This window comes from Arachis ipaensis, chromosome B06 (assembly GCF_000816755.2).
Source record: "Arachis ipaensis cultivar K30076 chromosome B06, Araip1.1, whole genome shotgun sequence".
NCBI lineage: Eukaryota > Viridiplantae > Streptophyta > Magnoliopsida > Fabales > Fabaceae > Arachis > Arachis ipaensis.
The window spans coordinates 104364720-104388534 of NC_029790.2; the positions used below are offsets into that span (position 1 = coordinate 104364720).

At 36.0% G+C, this 23815-nt stretch overlaps 1 protein-coding gene across 1 annotated transcript; it reads left to right on the top strand.

Annotated features, from left to right (window-relative positions):
* Positions 4144-6296, top strand: LOC107604763 (presenilin-like protein At1g08700). The gene has a single exon (XM_016306437.2). The coding sequence runs from the start codon at positions 4443-4445 to the stop codon at positions 5766-5768; it is 1326 nt and encodes a 441-aa protein (XP_016161923.1). The 5' UTR covers positions 4144-4442; the 3' UTR covers positions 5769-6296.

Genomic DNA, 23815 nt, shown 5'->3' on the forward strand with positions numbered 1-23815 from the left:
TCAATTCAATCATACGGTACCAAAATTTTAACATCTTTAACAAACTTTAACAGAACACTAAATTTCGATGATTCCAAAAAAAAAAGAGAAATTACCACACTTAGGGAGAACAACAGACCAGAGCCGCAGTAGCTCTGATGGTAACCCCCGGTGGCGAAAACTACGCCGAGGAGCTCCAGCGGCGACGACGAAAGCAACGACAGTAACGGCATCGCAATGACTACCCACCATCATCGCATCATTTGCACTCGTGAGCTCCCTTTCTCTCTTCGTGTTCTGTTCGATGGTGACCCTGAGCTTCGGTGGCGGCGATGGCTTCACAGACGGTGGCACAGGCGACGACCCAAGACGATGACAGCAACAACGATGGCTACAAGGCGCAGTGGCGGTGACGAAGATCCTCCAGCAGCAGTGACTACTTCTCCTCCCACTCAACACCGTGCTCTCTCCCCCCTCTCCTCTGGTTCGACAACGACGACGGCGATGGCGACACCTATCCCCGCCGGCGCCGTCACCTCCTTCTTTTCTTTTCCCTTTCTCCATGCTCCCTCACTCAAGTGCTTCCTCTCTTTTTTCTTTCTTTGTTTCTTTTGTGTGTGTGTGTGTGTGTGTGTGTCTTAGGGAGTGAACGGCGGTGAGAAAGAAGAATAGAGTGTATGTGTAATGGATTTAGGGCTAAAGTTAAAGTTTAATTTGGAAAAAAAGTAAAAATTAGGGATCTTATGACTAATGTGGGTATTTTAGTAAAATTGAAAGGTAGAGTAGTAAATTGAAAACCTAATTTAACCCAATAAAATTTTCTCAAAAACATTATTCATTTCTTAAATTGGCTATTAGATTTTCAATCAGGTAGATGGCGGTGGGTGAGTGACAATGAGGCGGTGGCTAGGTTAGGTTAGGGTTAGTGGGTTCAATTTGGAAATTTTTGGATAGTTTAGGTAATTTTAATAAAATTAGGATAATAGAGTAATTGAAAATCACTTTAATCAAACAATAATTATATATAAAAATAGCGTTTATTCATCAACTTGCAAATTATTTTTAAATAAATACTCTAATTAAATACTTAAAGATAATATGATTAATTTTCTTTATTTATAAAAAATTAAAGTATAAAATTTTAAAATCTCAATTATTTAAATCGAATCATATAAAATTCTTATTATTTTACAATTACTAAACTTTATAATTTAAATATGAAAATTATTCAATAATTATAAAATTATATAAAAATTCTAATTTAATTCAAACTCAGTTATCCAAATTTGAAATTAATTACCTTTAGTAAAATAATTTTTGAAAATTGAACTTTACCCCATTAAAATATATCAAAACTAATCCTTAATCTAACTTCAAAAAGTTTGGATCTTACATATGATCGTACAGAAAAGCAGTATATGATATTCCACTTTCTGATAACGTTCCACCTGACCCGAGTTTTGAAGATCTAGAACATACTTTTCCTCGCTTTTATAGTTTAGAGGGATTAGGTGAGTGTAGAGTCTAAACTAGCCTGGACGCTAGCTTAGAGACTTTTTGAATAGGTCAGAACTTGGGATGTCATATATATATATATACTCTAATAAAGGCTAGATGACCGAATGTTGTTAATTGCCTGATATGTATATAAGTGTGCTTGTTTATAACTATTTTATCTATTATTATTTGTAAATTGATTATGAATGATTCCAATTATCAATCCAAATATTTAAAAAAAAAAAGAATACCTCATAAAATAACTATATTTTAACAACAAATCATGCTTATATAATAAATAATATATAATAATTAGGAAGACAAATTAGTAGCGCTTAATTTCTGGTATGATCTAAACATAATGAAAATAGATCATTACAGACAACACTACAATCTCAACTTAATAAGAACAATTTCAATCCTTTAGCTAAAAGTGCTAAATCGGGATATATATTGGCTAAAAGTGCTATTTTTTAAAAAATATAAAAAATAAATGGACCGCTCATTTAGCCCACAGGCTAACCTGTTTAACCCGTTATTTTTTTCAGGTTAATCGGACTCAGTCTGTTTAATCTAAAATTTAAACGGGTTTAATTTTAGAGACAAAACCTACCTGTTTAAACAAATAAACGGGGTAGCCCGATAAGTTTAGCCCATTTTCACAGTCCTAGTCTGAACGAGCAATTCAACATTGTCTAGTCACAAATAATATTGCAAAAAGCCTCTACCCGATATTGATACAATATTTGCCTTGCTTTCACAGTAGAAAAGGCAATTTTACTCTGAATTTATTGAATCCAAAGCCCTTATAAGTGCTGATGCAACTATTGAGAGGAACATCATGGCTCAAAGCGGCAGAAGAAGGAGTAGAGGTGAAACAACTTCAATTGGAAGAGGTGTAGGAAGAGGCTATCAAGAAGGGAGTAGAAGTGAAAAAATTTCAATTATTGGAAGAGGTATAGGAAGAGGCTATAAAAAAAAATTGTTCTTATTGTGGAAGAAATGGACATCTAGTGGATTCTTGTTACAAGAAACATGGAGTTTCATCTCACATGAAAAAAAAAAAAACAGGCTCTATCCGTCACATTTTTGCTGATGAAGAGAATGGTGAATTCAATAAAAGTGAAAAAAAAAAAACAGCATGTAAATAGCAATACCATATCTCTTGTTTTATCTCAAGAATAGAAGACTTCTTTAATGATTTTACTTCAACAATCAGCGTAGCCAAACACAATATTCCATCAACCAAACTAGTATCATTTTCTCAAAATCTCTGTCTATAGACCTCAAAGACAAAAAAAATACGATTTTAGCAGCAACTTTGTTAGTTAATTCACTAAAATCTAGCTCTGGATCATTAATACAGGAGCAACTAATTATGTATGCATTTTTTGTCTTCTTTCCAAGTTTACCATCGTCTTAAACCCATATATGTCAAGCTACCAGATGAGTCAATTGTTAAAACTGATATCACAGGAACAATTTTTTTCAATAATCACTTTACCTCACTAATATATTGTATATCCCAACTTTCTCTTTCACTTTGTTGTCAATCTCAGCTCTTACTGCAGCACTAAATTACTTATTTTCGTTTTCTCAGATCACATGTCAGATTCGGAATTTAACTACATCTTAGTAATTAGAGTAGTTGATGAATGTAGAAGTCTCTATATCTTGAAAAACTCCACCAAAAACTTGACATATCAACTTAAACCAAACCAAATTTGCCAGGTCTCCTCTGTTAATTCTGCAACTTTCACAGAATCCATATGGTATCTAAGATTAGGTCACTTAGGACATCACAAATTTGCTTATATGCTGTCACAATTTTCTTACATTCATTGTAATGATGATTCACAAATTGCTTATATGTTTAGGACAACCACCTTTTTTTTTTTTTTGTGGGAAAATTGGGAATGAAGAATTGTTTTAACATCTTGCTTCATCTCCGTAACAAATCTATGATAGGTTTTGAAATTTTTTTAATAAAAATATCTTGCTGGATGTAGGTACAATTGAAGTTTTCCTGTTGATATTGCATGGTCTTCACTTCCACATCCTTGGTTTAAATTGAAGGGTAATTGAATACAGATGGCTCTGTTCTGTATGATATTTGGACAGCTTGTGGTGGTGTCATCATCAGATATAAGGATGGCTTTTTCTCAAATTTGTTTCATTACTAATTTGGGTCATTGTGCTAAATTTTGGGGAGCCTTCTATGATTTACAAATTGCATGGAACTATGACTATAGGAAAGAGTTGTTAGCACTTGATTTTAGTGTATTTGGTTCACTATCAAAAGATTTATCTTCACTCATATGCAACTCTTATTCTAAAAATTAAAACTCTTCTAGGTTGGGAAGTTTGGATGTCATATGTTCATTGAGAGAGAGAATGATAGATGATCTTAAACAAGAAAACAACAACTATTTTTCAAAATTTGGAATATCATGTAAATTTTAATTAATGCTTCTAGTGAGAGTGATGAATTGATGATTCAAGAAGAATTTTTTTTCGCATCTCACATCTCATAACGTAGTTTTCTTCCTAATTTTTATTTAAAAAAAACGAAAACAAATAAATGAGACTATTATTTTTTGTAGAACTTTCCATAACATTATAATGATTGCTAAGTGTACTAATACTATACTTGCCATTGTTGATAAACAGGCAAATTAATCATATTTTAAAACTTTTTTCACATAAAATAACCATTCCCTTTCCAATGGTTTCTCTCTATTCTAATTCCACCAGTTCCATAATGATCTTAAGCCCTTCGAAAAAGAATGACACCCGCACCAAACAAACACAGCACGACAAAGAAAAGCAAATAAAAAAAGGTAGCATCAAACAAAATGGAATCAGCAATGAATGACCATAGTCATCACTCATAAGTCGTAACCGTACCTTCACATCATCACTCACCCAGCAAGTGTTCGACGAAATTCCCCAACGAAAAAAGAAAAATGGAATCGAGCATTCTAGAATCCATCGGCGTGGAGATAATCGGAGTCATGTCACCAGTCTCCATCTGCATGTTTCTCGTCGTCCTCCTCGTCTACTCCCTCTCCTCCTCCTCCTCCTCCCCTTCCTCAGCCGTCTCCGACATCCGCACCGCCGCTAACCTCGTCTACGCCGAGAACCCCTCCGACACCGCCGCACAGAAGCTCGAGGGAGCACTCCTCAACGCCCTCGTATTCGTCATCCTTATCGCCATCGTCACCTTCCTCCTCCTCCTCCTGTACTACTACAACTGCACCTCCTTCCTCAAACACTACACGCGCTTCAGCGCCTTCTTCGTCCTCGGCTCCATGGGCGGATCCATCTTCCTCTCACTCATCCAGCGATTCTCGATCCCCGTCGATTCCGTCACGTGCTTTATCCTTCTCTTCAATTTCACCGTCGTCGGGGTTCTCTCCGTTTTTGGCACCGGGATTCCGATAATCGTTCGGCAGTCGTACATGGTCTGTTTGGGTATCAGTGTTGCTGCGTGGCTGACCAAGCTGCCCGAGTGGACCACCTGGGTTCTTCTGGTGGCTCTGGCGGCTTATGATCTTGTGGCGGTTTTGGCACCTGGTGGACCGTTGAAGATGTTGGTTGAGTTAGCATCCAGCCGGAATGAGGAGCTTCCTGCTTTGATTTATGAGGCCCGGCCCACCACAGTGGCACGGGCCGGGTCTCGCGGAGGGACCAGTTTGGGGCTTTTGGTGACTGGGGTTACAGCAGGGGAGCCGTCTTCAGCGCCGTCATCATCGTCGTCATCGGCAATTGAGCTTCAAGCGGTGTCTAGGGACAACAAAGATAGGAATGTGAATGATAATTTGAATGAGAATAGGGATTATGGTGGGAATGAGTACTCTGTTGTGGCAATGGGTGGTTTTGGGGGTGAGAGAAGTCAGGGTGGGAGGAATGATGAAGAGGAGAGATCGCCATTGGTTGGCAATGGTGGCGGAGAGGGTGGTATTGTTGATGAGGAAAGGCATGAAGGGAATGAGAGCAGAGGTGGTGATGTGGAGATTGCTGAGAGGGGCATTAAGCTTGGCCTTGGAGACTTTGTTTTCTACAGTGTTCTTGTTGGTAGAGCTGCAATGTATGATCTCATGACTGTGTATGCTTGTTACCTTGCAATTATATCAGGACTAGGCTGCACTCTTATTCTGCTGTCGGTGTGCCGCCAAGCTCTGCCGGCGCTCCCAATTTCGATCACCTTGGGTGTTCTTTTCTATTTCTTGACCAGATTGCTGATGGAACCCTTCATTGTTGGGACTGCCACAAATTTGATGATGTTTTAAACTGCAATTATGTTTAATTTTTTTGTTTAAGAGAGACAGAAGCTAAATGGTAGATATCAACTAATGATTTTCTATAGGAAGTGATTTTGTATATGGAGTGGAGAGGTAGTGCTCCATTGTGCTTATCTACTTTGTAGTAACATGCTTGTTCTCATCATGTTGCTTTGTGCAGATAGTCTTGCAACTAATGATCATCTGATATCAAGTTTACTCTTGAGCCTGTAAATTTTTAAACTATATATTATGTTCCTGCTCATCCAAATGTTTCCCTTGGATTTTGACAAACTTGAGTCATGAGGTGTGTAGGAAATAAGTGGTAGCTATGCATTTGTTCGCTATATTATTTCTACCCGAGTATATTTTCATATTCTGTATCTTATATATAATCTCTGACTAATTCATGTTAATGATTTCCTACTTTGTCAATGAGTTATAGCTCAAATGGCATAATCTCCCCATACTCAATCAAGAGGTTGCGGGTTCGAGTCTCCTATCTTTGGTAAAAAAAAAAAAAAAAAAAACACAAAATGATTTCCTACTTTCCTTTGTGAGACGATGCCCTTGTTTATGTACATTATAATGAATATTGTCCATATATATGTCTAACTTTTGAGGCTAAAATATCTCTTAAAAACTACAAAACACTTCAGAGCATTACTATTTCATGGATAAATTTGACCATGTTGTGCTGCATAATTCAATTAGGAGGGTAATGCTATTGGGTGATAACTTGTAAGGGTTTATGTACCATATGTACATTTCATGAATACAGTTATCTGTGTATAAGTGCATGTCGTTTCGTGCATACAATCATAGTTTATCTGTTTACTAGCTTATGCACATTTGTAGCACTTCTAACTAATAACCCTTTTCAGGTCATAGGCAATGTGGCTTCAGTGAAAGGTGCCCTTCTTATGCCATTGATTCCTCTTCTAAAGTACCAAATGGTTTACTTTATTGAAAATAATGTTTAGTTCTGAACTTGACAAAAATCCATTTAAGAACACAGCAATGCTGCGTGTACACAAAAAGTTAGCCACCAAATAAGTTGCACATATAGAAAATACACATGGAAAATGTTTGAAACAACACATACATATATATACACAAATATATGTTGACTGATTTGGAGGTTGATTTTCAGTTTGCACATAGTAGTTTTGTTGAACATGCTAGCATATTATCACTTCTTTTTGCCAGCTGTAATTTCTGTTAAACACACAAATTAGATGATGAATTATTATTTTATCTACACTAAACTAGCATAAGTCCATGATTATTGTTTTATCTGCACTAAACTATTCTGATATCATTTTTATTTATCCAGGCCAATAAAATGATAAATCTTTGAAGGAAACATTCCTAATTATTATATTAAGGATTGAAGTACATAATCTCTAACTTGAACCTTGTAAAATGACGCAGGAATAGACAAAACACATTTTAGTATTTATTAATTTATTTCTTAAAAGAATTTTAAGTGGAGCTGAATCACTTATTTGTTGAGGTATTTGTGCATATAATTGGTATCACCTAATTTATGCTTGTCATGTTATTAATTAATTATTCAGCACTGTTAACAATATCTCTGTACTACAAATATAATACTTAGCAAAAAACATTCTTTCTATTTTACTTGAGACTCAATAATGGTTGCAAAACTTGAGGGTGGAGCTTATCTCTCCTTTTGATGATGCTATTTTGAACAAGCTGTCTTCTGTCAACTCAACCCCCGGAAGGAAGCCAGTTGACCAGAAGTTGCTTTGAAAGCTGAAAGTAGGTCTCCATGCTGCTTGGCCTGTGCTTGATGATGCTGAGCAGGAGCAGATCAGAGACCAAGAAGTGAAGAAGTGGCTTGTTGATCTCCAAGATGCTGTCTATTGTCTGATGATTTGCTGGATGAGCTCTCCACTAATGCCACCACTGCCACTGCCTCTCAAAGGGATCCAGGTAATGTTTCTTCCTACTCTCACTATTGTTAAAGAGAAAGATGATCTTGTTCTAAAAGAAGAGCTTGCCAAAGGTCTGGAGGACATGACATGGAGAATTCAGTCATCTCTGGTTAAAAGTTCTGCTATATATGGCAGGGACATTGACAAGGAGGCCATCAGAGAAATGTTGTTATATGGTACTTGTGATGCTAACATATCTATGATCCCCATTGTAGGCATTGGAGGAGGTGGAAAAACTACCTTGGCTCAATTGGTTTACAATGATGCCAAAGTGGAGGACAAATTTGACATTAAAGCATGGGTTTGTGTTTCTGACCAATTTGACATTGTTAAGGTTACAAAGACCATAATAAAAGCAGCTAGTGCTAGTTCTTGTAATGAGGATGATTTAAATTTACTTCAAACTAGTTTCTAGGGTAAGTTAGAGGGGAAGAAATTCTTGATTGTTTTGTGTGATGTGTGGATTAATAGTTCCAGTCATTGTAAAATTCTTCAAAAAGCTTTTCAATATGGAAAAATGGGAGGCAAGATTCTTTTAAGTCGAAATGAAACTGTTGCTATAGTGAAAACTATTTCAGCTTACAAGTTAAGTTTATTGTCAGAGGAAGATTGCTGGTCTCTTTTTTGTAACGTGTATTTCTTTCTCCTGAATTGAAGTATTATTCAACTCTAGAACTTGTTGGCCGAAACTTGTCAAAAAGTGCCAAGGGCTACATCTGGCCTAGAGGCACTAGTTGCCTTATTAAGTACAACAAACTATGATGACAGGTCACAGGGATTGGGATAATGTATTGAAAAGTGATCTTTGGGGAATTTTTGAAGACATAGAATGAAATTATTCCTGCATTAAGCATTAGCTATCATTGTCTTCCTTCAAGTCTAAAGCAATACTTTGTTTATTGTTCTTTGTTTCCCAAAGATTGTGAATTCAATAAGGATGAGCTGATCTTGTTATGGATGGCAGAAGATCTCTTACCACCAAAAGGAGTAAAAGCTCTCACAGAAATTGGTTGTGAATATTTCAATCAGTTGGTTATGATGTCCTTTTTTCAGCTTTCTAGTACTGATAACAGCTTCTGACGAGAGCAGTAATGATCCCAGTCTTGTAGTCACTCAGGGCCAGAAGAAAGCATTGTTAACTCACAACAGCTCCTCCTAGTGTAAGCAACATCACTACCACAACCACTCTTACTAAGCCAAAAGGTAATCATATCTAGAGCATTGCATCTTTTAAAACTAAATCATGGATAATTGATAGTGGTGTCACTGATCATGTATCATTCGCCCTCGAGTCTTTTCAAAATCTCTTCTTAAATTACCTGATGACTCCAAAACAATAACCAATAACACTGGCAACATACAATTATTGAAAGACCTAATTGGCTAATTCTCACAAATGTAGTTCACATTCCATATTTTAAATTCAACTTAATTTTATTGTCCAAACTCACTAGCAATCTCAACTTTGAATTTAGGTTCATTGACTAGTCAAGCTAAAGTGGTTGGAGATGATGGATGCTAATTCATGGAAACTCACAGCTGCACTAGCATCAACACATTGCATCATCTAGTCTGCTGTGGCTGGCATGCTAGGCTAGGTCATTCAACTTCTACTAGGATGAATTCAAAGAAAAAGAAATTTTTAATAATTGATTGTTTGCCAAAGTATTAAGCTTGTGAACTTTTGTCATTGTGCAAAATAAAGGAGGCTGTCATTAAATTTAAAAGGGAGCATAAATGAATTTTGAAAATAGGTTTAGGAGTATATAACCTAAAATCGAATTTAGAGAAGATTCATTATATTGACCAAAAAATTGGGGATTTTGAGTTGTAAATAGGCCGACAAAATGGACTATATTCGTCGGGATAGTCCATTTACCTAATTAAGTGAGTAGGTTTTGCTTCTAAAATCAAAGTCGTTTAAATTTTGGGTTAAACTAGTTGAGTTTAACTAATTTAAAAAAAATTAAGCAGGTTTTTTTTTTTTTTTTGGTCAAGAAATAGCAGGTTAAATAGGCTAGTCTGTAGGCTAAATGGGCGATCCTTTTACATTTTATTTTTGCATTTTTTTTAAAACAATAAGCTTTTCTGCAATATTTTTTCTTGATCAAACCTAACTCACTAAGGCTTTGTTTGGATGTAAAAAAGAAAATGGAAGGAAAGAAAATAAGAGGAAAGAAAATAGAAGGAAAAATAGAGTAATTTGTATGGTGTTTGGATGAAGAGAAAATAGATGAAAAGAAAATGGAAAGAAAATTTTTTTTTGTTTGGATAGAAAGAAAAGTGAAAAGAAAGAAAATCATAATAGTATAAAATTACATTAATATCCTTATCTATATTATATATAAGTTATAATTTATTAATAATAAAAGGTAAATATGTAATTTTATTTATGTTTGTAACATTTCTCTTCATTTTCATCTCATCCTTGAGATGAAAATATTTTAGTGGGTCCTACATAAATTTTTTTCTTTCCACTCTATTTTCTTCTCTCATCCAAACAACAAAAAACCTACTTTTCCATCCATTTTCTCTCCTTTCATTTTCTTTCCCTCCAAATTCTCTTGATCCAAACAATGTGTAAAGAAACTTTGTTTGTTTAAGGTTTTTTTGCTTAAAAATGACTTTTTATGTCTTTAGAAAAAAATTGGATTTTTTTATCCAATTTTTTGAAAAATGAAAAGTAAAAAAAAAAATGAGACAACCTGTTTAATTTGTTGGGTTGGGTTGACTATAAATGGTCTGGACTTAAAATTTGAAGTCTGTAAACAAATGAAAAATAAATGGGTCAACTCGTATAAACCACATGCTTATGCGGGTTGGATCTAAATGGGTCAGATTCATGCCATTTAACAACATGAAATTAAATTGATGAGTAGAATTTCAAATACAATCTAGATATTGGCTTGAAAGTAAATGCTTAAGACTGACTATCATTATCCTTCAAATTGCATAATTGAAAAGTCACCAAAAAAAAATTGCATAATTGAATTTAACCCATTCATCCCAACAAGTTAATCAACTAAATTGTGGAAATTCTGTTAGAGTTTATCACATTAATTAACGTAGTCCTAGTAAGTTAACTCACAAGACGAAGAAATTAGCTAGAGTTCATGTCAATTAATATAATTCAAATCGAAGATAAATTCGATTAATCATGTAGTACAACAACCCAAGAGTAATCGTAACAATTCACTTTCAAGTCTAACTAAATTAGTATCCTCCATGATAAGGATAGAAATCATTAATAGAGTGTGTTTGGTTTGTATTTATATTTTTAGTATATTTTGTTTTTTGAAAGAAAAATTAAAAATATTAAAAATAATAAAATCATATTTTTTTGTTTTTATCTCATTTTTTCTTTTTTTTTTTTACAAAATTTAAAAATAAAAAATACTGAAAATAAAATAAAAAATTGTGAAAATTAATAAAGCTAATTGAAAAGTAATAAACAATCTTAGTTTATAACAATAGAATTTTAATGGTTAAAAAAGAGAAGAATTATATATCTCTGATTGAGGGATGATTGAAGAGATTCACCTATATATTTAGTTTTTTCTTAATTCATTTCAATCAATTCATCTAACAAGAATAATAGTAACATTGGACCAAAGAGAATTTGGGGTCTGTGCATATGCACAACGTAGTGTGCGTATGCACAAGAGGGGTTTTTGCGAAGTGTGCACACGCACAAGCAGGTGTGCGTACGCACAGGAAGAAAAATGGCCTGCACTCATTTATCACGCTCAGTACCCAGTGTGCAGAAGAACGTCCATAGGCCACGCTCCCTTGCAAGTTTGCCAAGCAGCGCCCAAAGTGAGCGCCCAACACATGCAAGTGACCCCCTGAAGCTTCAAATTCACATCAAAGGTTCACCCAAACTTCAAGCAAGCAAAGTCCGCTCATATCACTCAATCAAGGCCACAAGAAGCATCTAGAATAGTTTAATTTCATTTCATTGTAATTTACTTTCAATTTCATTTCAATTTGTAATTTAGGAGAGCCTATATAAAGGCCTTAGTTTCATAGAATTAGGGGGACTCTTGGCTGGATACACCATCCGAGGGAGTGGTCTTCAGACTCTCTCTTCACACTCTTCCACTTTCTTTCTTACTTTGTACACATTTTAGTTATGAATCTTTAATTTTCATTTTTACTTTCATGCACTTTAATTTTCTTTTGAGTTTTCTTGTAGCAATGATCAGCTAAACTCCCACTCATTAGGGGGAGGATCTCTATTGTAATTTCAATGAATTAATGTAAATCTTCTTCTTCTCAATCCGTTTGTTGTAGCTAAGGGAAAGCTTTTGTGCTTCATAGATCCATTCACTACCGGAAAGGGGTTTGGATCTCCATGAATCTCTATGTGAGCCATGGAAAAGGGATCATAGGATTTAGTTTGAAGCTTTTCCCTCATAACTCTTTTGATCAACACATTCTTAGTTGGTACGTGACATAACCTTTTTGAATTGAGATCCTAAGGGTTGTGTGGCTCATGGATTAGAAATTTGAGCTTAACCTCTTCTTATGAATAATTAGATCAAGGAATTGGCAATTGATTGTGTTAAGAGAAATTGGGTTGCCAAGGAATTGGAACTCAATTATTGACAATCCGCCATAGATCTACTTCATATGATTGAGAATGAAGTTGTGACCCATTGATTTATGAAGGATCATAATATCTCCAATCCCTTATATTTTCCATCTTTACTTTCCGTCATTTACTTTATCTTTTCGCACTTTACTTTCTTACACTTTCTATTCCTCGCAATTTACTTTCCAGCATTTTATCTTTCTTGCACTTTACATTTTTTGTCATTTACTTTTCTTGCTCCTTAATGCTTTCTTTTACTTTCATGTCTTTTTACAATTCTTATTTGATCATCACCCAATTATGCTTGTCTAACTAGAATAATCAACTAACTATTGATTGCTTGATACGACTCGGTGCACTTGCCGGTAGTTAATACGGAGAATTAATTTTTCCGTCATCAAGTTTTTTGTGCCGTTTTCGGGGATTAATTGTGATTAACAAACTACCGGTGGTTGATTACCTAGATTAGACACTTTTTCTTTCTTTGTTTTAGTCATTTATTTGCTTTTAATTCTTCCTTTTATTTTTGTCCCCAACTGTTTGTGTTAATACCTCACCAAGAAACTCCTACTCGTGACATCTTTTTCTCTTAGTGATTGTGTTATTAATATAGAACAGTTTCTTCTTTTTACTTAGTTTTATTTCAAATAAATTGGCATATGATTGCATTCTAAATTTGGTGTTGCTATGCAACAAATTTGATTTCCAAATCCTCACTGGGTACTTGCATCAATTCCAAATAAAAGTATTACACTAAGTTTGGTGTGCGACTTAACTTTCATGCAATGTATTATGCACACTCCACTTGATTTTGCAATCACAATGTCTCTGTTTCTTGTGACTTCATTGTTATCTTTTCTAACTTTGCTTGCTGAAGCACATGCATTACTAACACTTCATTTCTCTAAGACATTCATGACCTATCATGAACCTCATCACCATTGTTTTATTTGTTGCTTGAAGCAATCATTCTAAGTCTGGTATGGAAAGGAGAAAAATAGGAGGAAAATGATAACAACAATGAAGATGAACTACAAGGTGGTAAAGTTCCTTTTTCTCTTATTTGTTTCCAATACATTCAATTGCATAATTGTCTCTTATTTTCTCTATACGCATGTGTGCCATTCCTTGTGAATAAGCATAGCTTTACAACTACCATCTTGAATTTTGTGAGTTCAAAACAATTTAGTTTCATGATCATAAACAAACAAGGTCATTAAAGAAGAAGTTAGCATGAGCATATAAGTATTGGGAGGCTAGCATAGCTATTGTTGCTCAATTGCATTTGAATTTGTTTAATTGAAGTTTTCATCTAGGACATTGTATGAAATTTTTTGAAATCATTAAAACCTTGAAGAAGCAAATGCAATTAAGGCAAGAAAAAGAAAAAGAATGAGAAAGATGAAGGCTCTGAGTAATGACAATTCATTTGTTAAGTACTTGTGGTGTTTATGTATCAAGCAAAAAGCTTGACAACAAAACACTTAGAGTCAAGGCTAGGCTCAAGTGCAAAAACACTCCCTCAAAGCTCAAGGCTCTGAGCATCAATGATTAGAGAGTAAAGAAAAGAAACAAATGAACTTAAGGAAGTCCTCTAATTAAATGCTTGTGGTGCTTATGTACCAAGTGTTAATACTTGAAAACAAAGCATTTAGAGTCGTAGCTTTCAACTCATGGTGCAAAGCACCCAAAAAGATAAGACAAGAAGAAAATGAAAAGCTTGTTTCAAGGAAGGAACATAAAGAAAAGATTTCATAAAGTGAGCTAGATGGAAAGATTAATCATTTAAATCTCCTTTGTGATTGTAGCATGCACAAGAAACTAGCCAACCATGAACATTACATTGTTATTCTTCTTACCTTAGATTGTCAAATATTATTGCATGATTCTTTTCTTGCTTGAGGACAAGCAAAGTTTAAGATTGGTGTTGTGATGACTGCGCATCATGTTGTGTTTTCCTATGCTTTTTCACATTAAATTTTAATTAATCATACTTAATTATTGAGTGTTTTTGTGCTTAAGTCATAGATTACTTTTATCTCTTTGATTTTGATTTATGTTGTAGAAAATGGTGGAGAAGGAAGTAAAAAAGGACAAAACAAAGCACTCTTTACAAAGGAACACATGAAGACGCCCAGCACCAAATCAGCATGACCATGCCTTCTTCAATGAAGTATAACTTGAGCTGTAGAGGTCCAATTGATGCCCTCTCAATTACATTGGAAAGTAGACATCTAGAACTTTCCAAAGATATATAATAGTATGGGATGGACATTTAATTAGGGCCTCAAAACCTGGTGTTGAAATAGACCCTGGAAGTAGGCCTGGCGCTCTCACTACTGGCGCTCTCGAGCAAGCTCCCTCCAAGAGCGCCAGCAATCCTGACAGCACGACCTTACCTACTTCAAAGGAGCATAACTTGAGCTGTAGGACTCCAAATGAGAGGCTTCTAGTTGAGTTAGAAAGTTGACATTCAGAGCTTTCCAATGATGTATAATAGTCCATAGTGGGTATGAAATTGAGGCACAAACAATTGGCATCTTTAAAGCCCCCAAAAACACCCAGCATGAAGCAACAAAGCAAGCTATCATCAATCACAACACTCAAGCCTGGCGCTCTCCCTCAAGCTCATTAGAGAGCGTCACAACCAGCCTCAACAGCCCCAATACCTTGTCAAGCCTCACCACTTGACACCATCCTTGACACCACTTAAGCACACACCTTGTCACGCTCTCTTCTAAGCTCTCCAGCAAGCTTGCTGGAGAGTGCCACTTTCACCACTTGCCCCTTCAAACTACCTTGCCACCCCTTGTCACCTTGACACCATCAAGCCACACCATACACTCACCCAATACTTCCCTCATACCCACGCTCATCTCCATGCGTGCCCAAGAGTGCCCTGCCTCAGCGCTCGTTGCAACACTCTACTCCAAGTTACCTTGCAAGCACCAATATCAAAAGCACCCCTGGAGATAAGGCAACGCTCACTTGGGCACTCTCCTGGGCATTCACTTGAGAGCACCTTTTATTTTTGATGTTTGCGTACGCACAAAACATGCATTTTTAAGGAAGTGTGCGTACACACAAGATTGTGCGCACGCACAAAATGGTGATTCTGGCGCTCGTTCCCGGCGCTCGTTTTCAAGCGTGGGTTGGAGAGCGTCTTTGACACTAGACCAATGAGAATTTGGGGTCTGTGCGTACGCACAAGAAGAGTTTTTGCTAAGTGTGCACACGCACAAGCAGGTGTGGGTAAGCACAAGAAGAAAAATGGCCAGCGCTCACCAAAGAGAGCGCCTAACACATGCAAGTGACCCCTGAAGCTTCAAATTCACATCAAAGGTCCACCCAAACTTCAAGCAAGCAAAGCCCACTCATATCACTCAATCAAGGCCACAAGAAGCATCTAGAATAGTTTATTTTTATTTCATTGTAATTTATTTTCAATTTTATTTCAATTTATAATTTAGGAGAGCCTATATAAAAGCCTTAGTTTCATAGAATTAAGGGGGACTCTTGGCTGGATACACCATTCGAGGGAGTGGTCTTCAGACTCTCCCTCCACACTCTTCCACTTTCTTTCTTACTTTGTACACATTTTAGTTATGAATCTTTAATTTTCATTTTTACTTTCATGAACTTTAATTTTCTTTTGAGTTTTCTTGGAGCAATGATCAACTAAACCCCCACTCATTAGGGGAAGGAGCTATATTGTAATTCCAATGAATTAATGTAACTCTTCTTCTTCTCAATCCACTTTTTGTAGCTAAGGAAAAACTTTTGTGCTTCATAGATCCATTCACTACCGGAAGGGGGCTTGGATCTCCATGAATCTCTATGTGAGCCTTGGAAAGGGATAATAGGAATCATTTTGAAGCTTCTCCCTCATAACTCTTTTAATCAACACATTCTTAGTTGGTACGTGACATATAACCTCTTTGAATTGAGATCCTAAGGGTTGTGTGGCTCATGGATTAGAAATTTGAGCTTAACCTCTTCTCATGAATAATTAGATCAAGAAATTGGCAATTGATTGTGTTAAGAGAAATTGGGTTGCCAAGGAATTGGAACTCAATTATTGACAATCCGCCATAGATCTACTTCATATGATTGAGAATGAAGTTGAGACCCATTTATTTATGAAGGATCATAATATCTCCAATCCCTTATATTTTCCATCTTTACTTTCCGTCATTTACTTTATCTTCTCGCACTTTACTTTCTTACACTTTCTATTCCTTGCAATTTACTTTCCAACATTTTATCTTTCTTGCACTTTACATTTCTTGTCATTTACTTTTCTTGCTCCTTATTGCTTTCCTTTACTTTCATGTCTTTTTACAATTCTTGTTTGATCATCACCCAATTATGCTTGTCTAACTAGAATAGTCAACTAACTATTGATTGCTTAATCCGTTAATCCTCGTGGGATCGACCTCACTCTTGTGAGTTTTATTACTCGATACGACCCGGTGCACTTGCCAGTAGTTAATACGGAGAATTAATTTTTCTGTCATCAAACGACTTCAGGCATTTGAAACTATGTCAGAACGTTAGAGCTTTAGATAACTGCAGGTGTCTTTCCTGTATCTTTATCTTTTTTGACAAGAAGAGTAATCACTTCTTGTAACATCATTTGCCTATTTTCTTTTCGAATAAGTTTACCTTTGGAGTCAATTTCTTCTAGCATATGTGTTTTAATGGTCATTTGTCCAGCAGAGACAACAATTTGAATTTGGATAAGTTTTTTTATTTTGGCATAAGATCATGAAATGCATCTATATATTTATTATGAACTTATGGTTCTTATTGTTACGTTCGAGTATCTAAAATAACAATGATGCATTATCACTTATTTTATTTTTTAACTTTGTATTCTCTCTCTTTGGTGAAAACATTTCTCATCAAATTGATAAAGTACAAAATGAGCCAATGATATTTTCTATTGGTATTTCAAAAAATACTTTCTTATAAAGGAAAAATCATATCCAATATATATTTTTTCAATTTGGAATTCCAAAATTTTTAAAATAGAAAACATTTAGCTTCTGGCCGAAATTAATCATGAAAGAGAGAATTGATGTTACTATAACTTTTAAGTGTTGCAATAATATATGTTCAAACACAAATGATTGGTGGATTTATTCTCATAATTAGTGTAGCAACAATTTTAAGGCATTATAGGGTTGATGTGGGTGAGATAGTAGAGTTTGGTTCACATGGGGTACAAAGAGTAGGTATAACATGATTTGATGGCAGAATCTATTTTTTTTTGTGTACAGTAAGAGTGCTACAACATTAAAATTGACTGATTAATCAACAAATATGAATAGAGGTAATGCCCAATTTGGTCCATGAAATTTCCAACTCGCTTCAGATTATTCGTCCACTTTTTAAAATGACCAAATAAGTCCTCCACTCTCAGAATCGTGAATCTCCGTTGGTCCAAAAGTTAAGAGACATTTTAACGGTGCTGAGGTGTACAGTTAAATACCAAGTTGGCACTTAACTAAACGACATCGTTTAGTTTGCCCCCATAATCTATTCTCCCCAATTAAAAAACTCCCAAATGGTCCCCCCTTTACCTTCCCACCAAAAATTGCAATACGTTCTCATCACCCTTATCACCTCTTCGTCTTCCTCAAGTCAGCGTCATCGTGGCTCACCGGCAGTTATCCGTTGTCCCCTCATTTGATTAGAGAAACTTTTCATCTCTGTCAACATCATCCGCCTCAAAACATTTTCTACGGTGAACAGTAAGGATTTAGGTTTTCTTATTTTTATTTTTTTTTTCACTGTGTTGATGTTAGTTGGGTGATTAACATGATATGTTGTGATTCTGTTACTTGCATTTAAACTATTTGAATGTGTTCGTGACCTCGGGTGTCCGCGGGTTGGTTAGAGTGGAGACAAGAGCTAGGGGAGGATCTGGGTAAACCTAGTCCAGGAGTGATGATTGGGGTGGGCCCTTCGGGAGTGACGGCAAGAGGATGGAGAGGGGGGTGGCCACCTGCAAGGACACTCCAACGCCAAATTCAATGTCCGTACGAGGTGATTGCCAATTAGGGTAAGGATGTGACGTACCTTGGGGGGATGGTAGGTTCCTTCCCCTTTTATAGTCTATATTTGGGTTGGCCCCTTTGTGGCCAAACCCGTTAGCCAGAAAGCTTTTGTGAGCCGTCCTGGTCCACGTGGAAAGGTGGTGGATGAATAATTTGGCTTCCGCGACGGGTCGGGGGAGGCCCCGGAGTCTTCTTCTCAGGTCCCGACCCGAAAGGTCGGCGGACTGGGCCGGAGGGCGCCTCTTGTATCGGGTTAGTTCGGTCCTCGGGTCGGGTGCCAAGTTCTGATCCGTCAGGTCGGTAGGTTAGGCCATAACAGAATGTGCTCTATGTTATTCATTTTTTTGGTGGTTGTGTTCTAGGGTTTAGGGTTTCTGTTTTGGCCATAGTGCTAATTTTTTTATGGTGATATTCTGGCTTGCAAAGTTAAATATATGTGATAGTGTGTAGTTAACGATTTGTTAGTTAATGATTTGTTAGTATATGATTGTTTAACATTTTTTGAAAATTAGAAATTGATGTAATGGTGATTTCTGGTATATGTTATTGTGTTTTTTTAGATGAGTGATCGGCTGAGGCTTATTTTTCACCATGGAGGGAGGTTCGAGACCCAAGTTTCTGATGGCAGATTTGTATACACGTCAAGTCGCTATGATGAATGGCTTAAAGTTGATGCAGATTACCTGGATGTTTTTGCCATAACTGGTTACTACAAGGAGTTGGACTATGATAAAGCTGGTGTTTGCTGGTACTTAGACCCTAAAGATGGCTTAGAGTATGGTTTGAGGAGGTTGAACCTGGACCAGGATCTAAGGGATATGGTTAGCCTCTTCCGCCAAAATGGTAATGTCATCCATATCTATTTTGAACATGGTCCTTCTGTCCCTGAGTTTATAGATTATATGGAACTATTTGATGATGATGGATGTGTTGGTGGAAGAGGTGACAAGAATGACTTAGAGAAACATAATTGTGTTAAGGAAACTAACATAATTCTAAGCCAATTGTGTGCCCCTACTAAGCAAGAGACTCCAACACTCCAACCCATACCACAGCTCATACTATAGCCCACACCCAAGCCCATACCGCAGCCCACACCGTAGCCCACACCCAAGCCCACACCACAGTCCACACCATAACCCACTATTAGCATGCCCTTATCACAACCGAATCCCATTGCTCCTAAAAAAATTCATTAGCACTAAGCCATTGTCTCAACCAAATCCGATTACACCCACTCTCCCAACTCAGAGAAAAACAAACACAAAAACTACACAAACTATTCAGAGAAATTCCACCATAAAACTAACAAAAAAATTTGGTGGCTTCAAATTTAACACTTCAACAAAGTCACCTAGAAAATATGTGACAAGATCTACTAGTAAGAAGACACCTCGAACGCCAATCATTGGGGCTGATGGTGAATTATCCAATTCATATGAATCTGCAGAAGATAACCTTTACATGCCACATCTACCACCTGAATTTTCAGAATCTAGCACTGAATCTGAGATAGAAACATCTAATAAAAGGAAGAACCAAGCTGCCAGTACTTTGAACAAGAAAAAAGAAAAAGTTGTACAAGAAGAAGAGTTAATCCCACCTGATGAGAAGGATGAAAGATATGAACAAAGATAAACAGAGTCTTGGTAATTTATTTAGTTGTACTTTATATTATTTTACTAAATCATATTTGTTTAGATTTATTTATTGTATTTTATTTTGTTTAGTTTAATATAATCTATGGTTTGCTAAAGCATATTTGTTTGGAGTCATTTTATTTATTTAGTTTATTGTATTCCATGTTCTTTTGCTAAATCATATTTTTTTGGAGTTATTTATTGTATTTATTTAGTTTAGTTTAATGTAATATTTGATTTTTTAAAGCATATTTGTTTAGAGTCATTTTATTTATTTAGTTTAGTGTACTCTATGTTCTTTTGCTAAATCATATTTTTTTGGACTTATTTATTGTATTTATATAGTTTAGTTTAATGCAATCTTTAGTTTATTAAAGCATATTTGTTTGGAGTCATTTTATTTATTTAGTTTATTGTACTCCATGTTCTTTTGCTAAATAATATTTTTTGGATTTATTTATTATATTTATGTAATTTAGTCTAATGTAATCTTTGGTTTGCTAAACCATATTTATTTGAAGTCATTTTATTTAGTTTAGTGTACTCCATCTTCTTTTGCTAAATTATATTTGTTTAGATTTATTTATTGTATTTATGTAGTTTAGTTTAATGTAATCATTGTTTTGCTAAATCATATTTATTTGGAGTCATTTTATTTTTTTAGTTTAGTGTATTTCATGTTCTTTTGCTAAATCATATTTTTTTGGAGTTATTTATTGTATTTATGTAGTTTAGTTTAATCTAATCTTTAGTTTGCTAAAACATATTTGTTTGGAGTCATTTTATTTTTTTAGTTTAGTGTACTCTATGTTCTTTTGCTAAATCATATTTGTTTGGACTCATTTATTGTATTTATGTAGTTTAGTTTAATGTAATCTATGATTTGCTAAAGCCTATTTGTTTAGAGTTATTTATTTAGTTTAGTGTAATTTGATAAGCAGGTTCATTTTCGAGTAACTCTTGAAAGTCAGATGAGTTGAGGACTCCACCAAATTCTGATGACGAGACAGACCCGGTTGTGAATCCAATTTTCAATGATGCTACCAAGTTTGGCCATGTCAGGTTGAAATTAGGAATGAAATTTACAACTAGGGAAGCTTTCAAGAAGGCTGTTACAAACTATACTTTACAAGAGAGAAAAGGAGTAAGATATTCAAAGAATGACACTAGTAGAGCTAGAGTTGTTTGTAAAAATGAAGAGTGTCCTTAGTTAGGCCTTGTGTGCCAAAACGGACAATATCGTGCTAGCGGGTGGTCTGGGCTGTTACAGATAGTATCAAAGCTGGAGCCCGGATCGATGTGCCAACGAGGGCGCTGAGCTCCCTGAGGGCGTGGATTGTAAAGTCCCACATCAGTTGGGGAGAGGAAAGAAACATGCCTTATAAGGGTGTTGATACCTCTCCCTAGCATGATGCGTTTTGATGGGTTTCGGCTACCATCCCTATCGTCAAAGGAAAAATCGCGAGGTCTTGTGTGCCAAAGCGGACAATATCGTGCTAGCGGGTGGTCTGGGCTATTACACATGCTGGAAGATTAAGACATTTAATGATGACCATACTTGTGAGAGAAAAACAAAAAATAGGTGTGCAACTAGGAAGTGGGTTACTGAAATCCTAATAAAATAGGTAAGGAATCAACCTACTTTTAGGCATTGTGAGGTATTTGACTATTTCAAGAGAAAAATTGGAGTTCAATTGTCTAGAACTAACATTACAAGATCTTTAGGAGATGCTAGGAAGATTGTGAGAGGTGATGAAGCAGCCTAGTATGCCAAGCTTAGGGATTATGCAGAGGAGTTATTGAGGTCAAATCTAGGATCTACTGTGAAACTAGGTGTAAATGCATAACCTAAGAGAGACCGTATCTTTCAGAATTTTTATGTATGTCTTCATGGTTGCAAGAAAGGGTTTGTGCATGGATGTAGACCCTTGATTGGTTTGGATGCAGTGTTTTTGAAGACTTTCTATGGAGGATGGCTGATGTGTGCCGTGGGACAAGACATAAACAATCACATTTACCCCATAGCATAGGCTATTGTTCCTGTTGAGAAAACAACAACTTGGAAGTGGTTCTTAGAACTTTTACATGAAGACATTGGTTCCTATCAGGAGCATAACTGGTGTTTCATGAGTGACATGCAAAAGGTACGTATAATGTACTATATAGAAGCATGATATATGATATATTGGACTGTTTAGATTTAATGATGGTTCTGTTAGGGACTATTTGGATTTAATGAATGTATAGTCAGGATATATTTTGAGCATTAGGCACTTGTGAATTTTGAATTGGTACCATTTTTATGGTCATTATGAACTGTTATCATTGCCACTTGTGAATTGCAGGGACTCATACTGGCACTGCAACAAATTATGCCCAATGTGCATCACAGATTTTGTGCATGACACTTGTGGCATAACTTCCAAAAGCGATAGAAGGACAAGCACCTGAAATCATTGTTGTGGACATGTGTTAGAGCACAGACAGCTCCAGAGTTTAACAAAAACATGCAAACCCTCAAGACTATTAATGTGAATGCATGGGAGTATCTAGACAAGATTCTTAGACAATCCTGGATCAGAGCGCACTACAAAGACACCCCAAAGAATGACAATGTATGCAACAACATGTGTGAACTCTTCAACTCAGCCACCCAACCATACAAATCAAAGCCAATACTTACACTACTGGAGGAAGTTAGGAGGATTTTCATGACAAGCATGGCCAGAAACAAACTCAAGCTAGCCAGTTATATTGGACATTTACCTCCCATACAACAAAGTAGGCTTGCAAAGGAGAGATATTTTAGTAGATACCAAGCACCTATGTGGTCTGGTGATGCTGCCGAAGTCATGTTTGAAGTTCATGGTGAGCCTCATAATGTGGTAGTTGATTTGGGAAATCACACATGCAGTTGCAGGTCATGGCAGCTATCAGGTAATAGACATGTAGATTTTTTAGATTTATTTTTCTAAATACTGCAACATATTCACTTAATTATCTTCCTTATAGGATTACCTTGTCGTCATGCCATCGCGGCTATTGCATGTATGAATGGTCATCCTGAAAACTATGTTCATGCATGGTTGACAATGGGATCTTACAATAAGACATGAGTTTCATATCAACCCAGTAAGAGGAGAAGAGATGTGGGACAAGTCTGAGTACTCTCACTGCTTACCCCTGGCAAGACCAAAACCATGTAGGAGACCAAAGCTCTATGCAAGAAAGAAGGATGCACATGAGGCCCCTGTTGGAGGCAGTCAATAGAGAAAGTCCACAAAATTAAAGAGGCAATATGGCAAGTTCACTTGTGAAACTTGTGGCAATGTTGGTCACACTACAATGGGGTGAAAAGTTGCAAAAAAGCTAAAGGCAAAGGAGGCAGCAACAGCTGCAGAACAAGCTGATGATGAAACTGGTGAAGAAACCCCACAAAATGCTCAAGTTGATAATCAAGTTGGTGATGAAGCTAGTTCCCAACAAGGTACTGTTGTAGAAGATGCTGCTGCTGCTCAAGGTATTGTTGTTCAAGGTGTTGTTGCTCAAGGTGCTGCTAAGGTAATTTATGTTACTAAAATTATTTACAAGCCACAATTTGAACAATTTTACTGAGTATTATGATCAATTATTACTATTAATGTTGTAAATATTAGTATTGTGGTTGATTCCTGTTGTTATGATCGACAGTTGTCCAAGCGAAAGATAATTAGGCGAAAAAACTTCCAATTGTCAGATCATCTATTGATACAGCTAGTTCTCCAAAGCCAAATGTTGGTGTTACTGATGTGGTTTCAAG